Source organism: Pseudophryne corroboree, chromosome 2 (assembly GCF_028390025.1).
Source record: "Pseudophryne corroboree isolate aPseCor3 chromosome 2, aPseCor3.hap2, whole genome shotgun sequence".
Lineage (NCBI taxonomy): Eukaryota > Metazoa > Chordata > Amphibia > Anura > Myobatrachidae > Pseudophryne > Pseudophryne corroboree.
In genome coordinates, this window is record NC_086445.1 from 433212997 (window position 1) to 433221223 (window position 8227).

Genomic DNA, 8227 nt, shown 5'->3' on the forward strand with positions numbered 1-8227 from the left:
ACCTTACGTAGGGCTCTGTTTCTTTAACCAACCTTTTCTCCTTTCGTTTGTCTCTCCTGGGATAGTCGAAGAATTCCCTCTTAGGTGTGAAGTATGCGGCGGAGCCATCTGCTTCGCCCTCCACGCACCTGCACACCCCTGTTTGATCAATGATGCAGGTAATGTCACTATTATCCAGACAATAGCTCATCAGGTAAGCCCTTGGACTTTGGTTTCCAAGGTCACAGGATCAAATCACAGCGGGACCAAACACACCTTTCCAAAAAGAAACTTTGCTAACATTCCATGCATTACTGATGTCTGTTTTCTGTGGATCTGAACCAGTGTCTCAGAATAGACAGGTACATAATACAGCAGTTCATCTGATACTGCAGGTAAAGGAGGAGGACACGTCAAGTCCATCAGGGTTCCACGCCATTGACGAAAATGACAGCGACTGATCCAGTTTCGGATGAGCTGGGCAGGCTCCGGTAGGCGGCCGACACACAATATCAGGTATCAAACAAGGTTTGTTTTCCTATCTTTTCCCCGCAGATGGCAGGAGATGGTATCAGAACCTCTCTAGGGTATACACCTCGGTGTATCGCCGGTCCATCAAGCCGCCGTTTTCCTGAGGCAACCTTGCTCAGGGATCCATCGACATATGCGGCAGCATGGTTCTACCGTGTCCGGAGCAGGTAGGTTGGGGAACAATTGTCCTCTAGGTTACAGGATGCTTCGCATCAGGATCAATTGATACTTTGGTACAGGTCAGAATCACGATTCTGCTTTATGTTCCTTGGAGGTCTCCACGTCTACAGACTCGGACCCTGCATCTTCGCTTGGGCTGTCTTAACCCGACGACCTCTGGGGCTGCGACAGTGACAGGTAAACATGAAATCCTACGGGGCAGATGGTTCTGGGGAAGGAACTTTCTGCAGGATTTCTTGAACCAATGGAGGTAGGTCCACTTTGATTTCTCCTACTACTGCCCCAGCTCCAAGACAGACCTTTACTGGTCTTCCCTTTAGATTTTTCCGTGCCCTTTCAGGCTTTTGACTCCACACGGGTGATATCTTCGTCGCCAGGGGTTCTCAGGGTAAAAAGGCTGAAGCAGAGGTTCAACATCCTCGGTCCAGTCTGATTTTATGTCATCCTATACACCCATTACACAGACTTTTCTACCACCTGCAGGGTCCCAGGGTAGGCGCAGGTCGATGGGAGAAGGCTTGGGCGGTTACAACCGTCTCAGGAGTCCCTCGGCATGGGTCGGCTGATTTACGATGACAAGAGAGTCATACTGCAGGCTGCGCTCCATAGGTTTCTAACCGCAAAGGGTGTTAATCCCTGTTTTTTTTTCACATATCATTTGAATTAGGACAGTTCTCAGGCCTTTGTTTTCTTTTCACGTTCCGAAGCCAAGTGGCTCGGACAGGCCTATTCTGGCCTTACAATCCTTTTAGTCTGTGATTGCTAGTTTAAACAAGAAAGGGAGTTTTACGTCTCCCTTGTCTTCAGAGATGCCTGTTTACTGATTTCCGTTGGACAGGCTTTTCTCAGATTCCCCCTTAACAGGATTCTCATTTTCACTGTAAGTCCTTTACTCTTCTCTCTTCCGCTCCCACAGAGTTTAGGAAGATCACAGAATAACTCTTTTTCAAGGGCAGTGGGTGACGTTGGTTCCCTAATGGGACAATTTACTGCTACTATCCCACTCTGTACATTAGGTGGCTTCTGAATATCCGGAGGATCCACGAGCTTCTGATTCGACACAGATCCAATTTATGCTCCGCATAGACGTTTCTCAACACGGTCCGTCAGAGGATTTTTCATTCCTCGGCACCAGAGACTCTATTTCTTCAGTCAAGTTGCGACGCAATGAGTGGTCGCCTCCATTCCTCTCGGAGCGGGGGACAACAATCTTGTTTCCAGATCAAGCCACCAGGTCAGACTCCTGGGTGAGGGAACATGCCCCGGAGTTTTGTCAGCTGGTCCGCTGTGGGCGGAGATTTCGGATCGACCTCAGGGCGTTCTGACTGACTCTTTAACCCTTTATTACTCTCGGACGGCAGTAGCCGTGGAGGCCCTCAGGGCTCCGGGGAGGTTTCTGGTTATTCTATCCTGCCTCCTTTTCTATTTCTACTTCATGTTCAGTAACACAGGAGGGGATTATGCGTGCTAGTCCTCTAGGTGGCGCTGGTTGGGCCACGCATGACTTGAAGATACAGATACGCCTGTTGTCAGTAGAGGAGCCTTGGCTCCTACCTCGACTGGACTGTCTACTTCAACAGGCTCCTTTTTTCTCCTTGTTCAATTTTACACTGGTTTCGGTTACCCGTGTGACTGTTCACGAGACCTCAGAAGGGAGGAGTTCCCTAGTTCGGTTAGGCCTACTGGGCTCCGATTTCAGAAGTCTATTACCTCTTCTCGCTTTTGCCACTTTGGGAAAACTTTATGGGACATAATGAAGATAAAAGGGGTTTTTCCCCCTTCTTCCAGTTACCATTCATCTTTGGTTTCTCTGGGAGGTTTTTTGCTCCGCTGCGCTTCAAACCACACTGACCGGAATTTTAGGTCTCTGCCTTTTTCGCTTTTCTTCCAAATGATATTAGCCTAGCGGCCGTAAGTTCGGCCTCTTGTTCAGGGAGTACTCTATTGGCAACTCCCCGGGCTGTGCTTCGGCCTCAGCAGTCGTTTCTTCCAGAGGGGATGTCCATTTTTCATATAAATCTGACACTAGTGGTTGTCAATCCTCTCTGAATGTTGTCAGGGCTCGTCAACTCTCTCTACAGAGGTCTCAGGCTATTCGATGAAGTGTTTTTCTTCTTTGCTCTGGACGATGCTCCCGTACTAAATAGCCGGGGTCCCAGCATATGCTGGACAGTTGGATACATCTGATCATCAGACAGTCTTCTTGGCGGTTACTAGGGAGCCTCCGTTTTCCATTTCAGCGCGCTTTACGCGCATTGTAAGACCTTCGTGGGCAGCCGCCCGCGGGGTCTCCATGAATATTTTGTCGGGCGGCTACTTGGTCAAACCGACATTCGTTTTGTCAAATTCTACAAGTTTGACACTTTTACGGCCTCTGCATCACTGTTTGGCCGAGCAGTTTTTACAGGACTCTCAGCGCTTTCCCACCCGTTTTTTGGGAGCTCTGGGACGTCCCCATTGTAACTACACTCCAGTGGCCCCTAGTGGATGAAGGAGAAATCAGGATTTTGGTACTTACCGATAAATCCCTTTCTCCGATTCCACAGGGGCCACTGGACGCCCGCCCAGCGCTGTTTCTCCTGATTTTTGTTTGATTAACGATTGCAGATCACCATATGACTGCTTGTTGGGTTCAGGCTAGCCTGGTTTTTGTCAGGTTCTGTTCCAGGTTTAGTTTGTGTTCGCCTGGTTTACAGGGCGTCGCTAACCTCCTCTACCTTACGGTTTGTTTATTACAGCTCTCCTCGGGCACAGTTTAACGTAGACTGGCTTGGAGGGGAGATAGTAGGGGAGGAGCTAGCCACAGTGTGAGAATTTTTAAAGTGCCAGCTACCAATACCACCTACTATCTCCCCATTGTAACTACACTCCAGTGGCCCCTGTGGAATCGGAGAAAGGGATTTATCGGTAAGTACCAAAATCCTGATTTTTGCTCTTTATTATATTTTAACACTTTTCTTTTCTGCTTTTGCATAATATGTAGCTCTGCATCGAAACATGTAGGTAAAGAACTTGGTAACACAGAAGAAAACAAGAAGCTAGAAGAAAATAATCACAAATTGGAAGCATAAGAAGTATATGTGTAAGAAATTACTCAAGGTAAGATTCACTAATCGGCCTATGTTGCATATGGTATCTTTTCACTCTACTGCAAAGCCTTTTCCTCTAAAAGGAAAAAAAAATGTGTTTCCAAGAGTTGTGGTCACTCTAAGGGTTATATTTCCATACACACATTAATACAAAACTTATTTCATGGTGTTCAAGCTAAAAGAGGTGTTTTCACATTAAACAATTTCCATACGATATATTTATATTTAAGTGTTGCTAAACATTAATGCTGAGGAGATCATATCATATCAAATGCTGTTCTTAAGCCATAAAGCCTACCTGCACTATGTACATAATTAGCGATCCCACAAAACGTCATACTACAGCAATCGTTCTGAGTGCTATAGGCAACATTAAAACTAACAGTAAGCAAAAGGGTGTTTATAAAGTATGTGTGCTTAAAGGCATCATTTTCTTGCTATGTTTTATAAGGGATTGGTACTATACAAGAAAATCTGCAGTTATAAGAATTTTTGAGTGCGCTCCTAAAATAGCAGTGAGCAGGCTAAATGTTTCCAGGTCACCTTATTATAAACTGGGAAATCTTCTTTACACATTTATAAAAAATGTAAATGATTGAATGGTGCAAAGGCTTTGCTAGCTTATAGCTAGGCCAGTGCCAGTCCAGCATGTGATCAACACAGTGCTTCCAATCGGAGGCTGAGTAATAGTGGGAGGCACACTGGTCATGGCACATTTTTACTGGGGAGTCGGGGGGTGGGGGTTGGAGTGCAAGCGGTAAGTAGAATGTTTAAGCAGAGTAAAGTTTTGCAGTATTTGCTAATGCTGTATGAATGAGTATTAATATACAGTGGTTATAGAAGAAGATTGGACACCAATGATAGAGTACAATGAATCTGAATTCAAGTTTTGTTGTTCTACGACCACTACACATTCCAAACACTGAAACAGAGTATTTGCAGTTGAAGGCAGCCTCACTGTGTAAATGGCAATTGTAATTGAATGCAAATTTAGAAGTGTTTTGCATTTGAAATTCTAATTCTTTTAGATCCTATGTCCGGAATAGATGAAAAGCGTCATCTTTGGAAAGACGCCTCTTAGTAGGGTGTAGTATGTGTTGCCAGCATACTGGTGCCGGAATCCCGACTACCGACAGCTGGGCGAGTGCAAATAAGCCCCTTGTGGGCTCGCTGCGCGGCGAGCATGGTGGGGCGCTACGTGCGCCATGCTATCTGTTCTCCCTCCATGGGGGTCATGGACCCCCAAGAGGGAGAAAAGTTGTCGGTATGCAGACGGTCGGGATTCCGGCACCGGTATGGTGGTCGTCGGGAGCCCAGCCGCCAGCATCCTGAAGACCACCTATCTTAGTAAATATACCCCATACTCTTAAATTGATATATAATGTCCAAATTGAACTATGCATGGTTTGTATGTTTTGTTTCAGTTCTTTTATTTTATGTTTGTAGGAAAACCATGATGAGCAGTTTGGAGCATGACTGTGGATTGTACTTAATGGAATATATACAATGGAACTGCAAATTTTCATGGTCAAAGTATTAAACATTTGTACCAAGTTGTCACAGGATTATGAGGAAAACTTATATCTGCAAAGGATCAACAAAAACTGTTCCAACAGCCATGATGATAGCTTACCATGTTGTGTTCTGTTATTTTTTTATGTAAATGTCTGCACTGACAATTTGTTTTGTTTGCCTTTTATGTAAATTTTTTTACGTAGCTATTTTTATACACTGTAAGGCTTTGTTCCAGGAATTGCTGTTAATCAGATGTATAGTGTAATGTTATTATTTTTATGACACTGTTTGATGTGCAGGTACATTTTTAATTCTGATTGCTATCGGTAAAACTTAGTGAAGCTGTTACACTTAGATGTAGAATGACACAGTTGTTGCATTCCACAAGGTAACATTTTCCCAGTATTTTCAGTAGATTCCAACATTACACAATCCATGTATTTAAAACATGGTTCATATATCCAGATTCATCGCATTACATAAAGTAAGGCATATAATCTATAAATAGACACACAGAATTGCATTCACAGCCAATTACGTATTTTACCGATAGCATTTCAGGCAAACTGAATTTCAGATCATTAATTTAAAATTACTGGAATCTTGATTTTATTTTTTTTGTTCTTTACTGCCTTACAAAAAGCAAAGTTTCAGAAAAAGAAATGCTTATATGGTACAAGTGTTCATTGAAAAACAGAATTTTATTCATTATGTCCAAAAGCTGGTTATTGAAGGATCCACCTAACTTATAGTTAATAATAATTTCTTTCATGATGGGTATTAGTCATTTTTTATTTCATATTTAATTGCTTTTCTTTTTTTTTTCTTCATGACCTGGTTATATTTTTAGGATAAACTGAATGAATGCCATTGTCTTGTTGCCAGGCTTAAGCTTTAAAAGTCGCTCTTAATTTCTGTATCATGAGGTTGTACATCTCCAGCAAAACCGCTTTTTGCACGTTTTACATACTTATTATTTGTGGTGTTCACATTTTAGTTGCGTGATGCAGATCAAATTTAAACTGTTAGCCATATCATAAAAAGAATAGCAAGTATTACACAGATCAGTGCTCCTGTATTAATCTTGGTTTTCTGTATGTTTCGAAAATTGGGATTGCTGCTGTAAAAATAATAGCATTGAGCAGTTTGCTGGCTCATGACTGTTTATGATGTACAGATGGATCTCATTAATTTTCAGACATGTGGCGCTTGGCCCAAGCCCATCGATGTGCAACACATTCACAAACACATTTTATTGTGTGGGAGGAGTTAATGCGCCACAACACATTCCATTTTTTACACACTGTCATGTGTGACCTAGCGCCTGTCTTAAAGTAAAACATGGTCCATCTGTAGACTAAAAGTTTGACAACTCAGTCCACTTGTAGATTAATGCTCAGCTCTATAACTACTGTAATGCTTGTGGCATCTGGATCGCAGCGCTTTTCATGATTGAAGGTGGTCATTTTGCCGTTACAATTTTGTTTTAATTGTATTTAACACTACAGTTTATGAATGCACCTTCACATGATCTTGTGAAAACCAGTACATAATTTATCAACCAATCTCTAAAACAATAAAATGTCAAAGTATTTTTTGTTACATTTTAAATTTGTAACTTTATAAAAAAAAAAACAATTTGACTCTTTGATGCGTGTAAACATGGTATTGTAAATGGACAGCAACGAATGCATTGAATATCACAAGATGTATTTGATCCTCTGTAAACTAGAAACATGTTTTCAGAGACTGTACATATAAAGTGTATTTACTACAAAACCTCATTGAGTGCAAGTGTCAGAGTTGGATGATGGTCACAAATGACTTGCATTTTATTTAATAGTGTACTTCACATTGTGTTGTTCCTGCTTTTTCAACCATATTGTATTAATGAATGAATTTTAAATCAGTTCTATGGTGACCTTTCTGAGCAATTTCTTCATAACCACATATTTCTGGGCTAGGCACAAGAAATTTGGAACTTAAAGTAAAATGGCATATTATTATTCTAATGTGTATGTGATAACAAAGCACAGGCAGAATTGTTAGGCTAGCATATGTAGTTAGCCTACTAGTAATTTTACATGCTCATAAAGTGCACAAAGTTACTTTAAAACTTGTAATCCAGACACATTTAAAAAGAGGAAAAAGTTAGTGAAAATGCAAGACTCAAACATGGTGCTGGCATCAATCACTATTTGTGGGGTAGATGATTCATCTTCGTTGTCTTCTTCGTCCCGAGCATCTACATTTTCTTTTACTAGGACAAATGTACTGAGACTATAGAATGGTCTGATATTTACAAACCCTTCTGGATTTGTCTGGTGCATTTGAAGTAATGTTATCCCTTTGAATTATTTTTCCCATTAATTCTTTCTCATTTTTCCCATGTGGGTTTTTGTTGTTGTTGTTTTTTTAGTATATCAGCAGTGATTTCAAATTATTTAAGTGGATCATTTATTTGACTACTGAATCTCTAGATGTGTTGGTGGAAAAGAAAAGAAAGCCATGGCGTTATTCTGGGGACATAAAAAAAATGGACAGTGGTGAGCCCCATGTTTGCATGGATTTACACTTTGTGCTTGAAGATTTTTGCACAGTCAAACAAAAACTTGGTACACGTTGGTATGAATGTGTGTGGGGTTTTTTTTTTAGAGAGAATTTAGCAGGAGCAGGGACTGATGTGAATGATTCAAAGCATTCTGCGTATATAACAAAGTATTATGTGGTTGCTATATAAATAAAGGTAGTAGTAATAACATTATCTAGTAATGAAAAATTCCATAGACAAAACGTTTTACTTTCACTTCAATGGAGTTACTAGCAAATCTGTGGGAACAACATTCAAATTAATGGTCTCATTGCTTCACTTGCTTGTACATGCATACCACATTTATTGTTTCATTTATTCTCTGAGTGTCTAAAACTGAGGA

The 8227-nt window shown here is 41.3% G+C and overlaps 1 protein-coding gene across 2 annotated transcripts in view; it reads left to right on the forward strand.

Annotated features, from left to right (window-relative positions):
- Positions 1–7073, forward strand: part of ALCAM (activated leukocyte cell adhesion molecule) — a 203556-nt gene extending 196483 nt beyond the window's left edge. For both annotated transcript variants that reach the window (XM_063953609.1, XM_063953608.1), the window contains 2 exons: positions 3674–3789; positions 5226–7073. In XM_063953609.1, coding sequence (XP_063809679.1) covers positions 3674–3761 — 88 coding nt within the window. In that variant the 3' untranslated portion in view covers positions 3762–3789; positions 5226–7073. The remainder of the gene's footprint in view (positions 1–3673; positions 3790–5225) is intronic.
- Positions 7074–8227: the final 1154 nt, after the last annotated feature.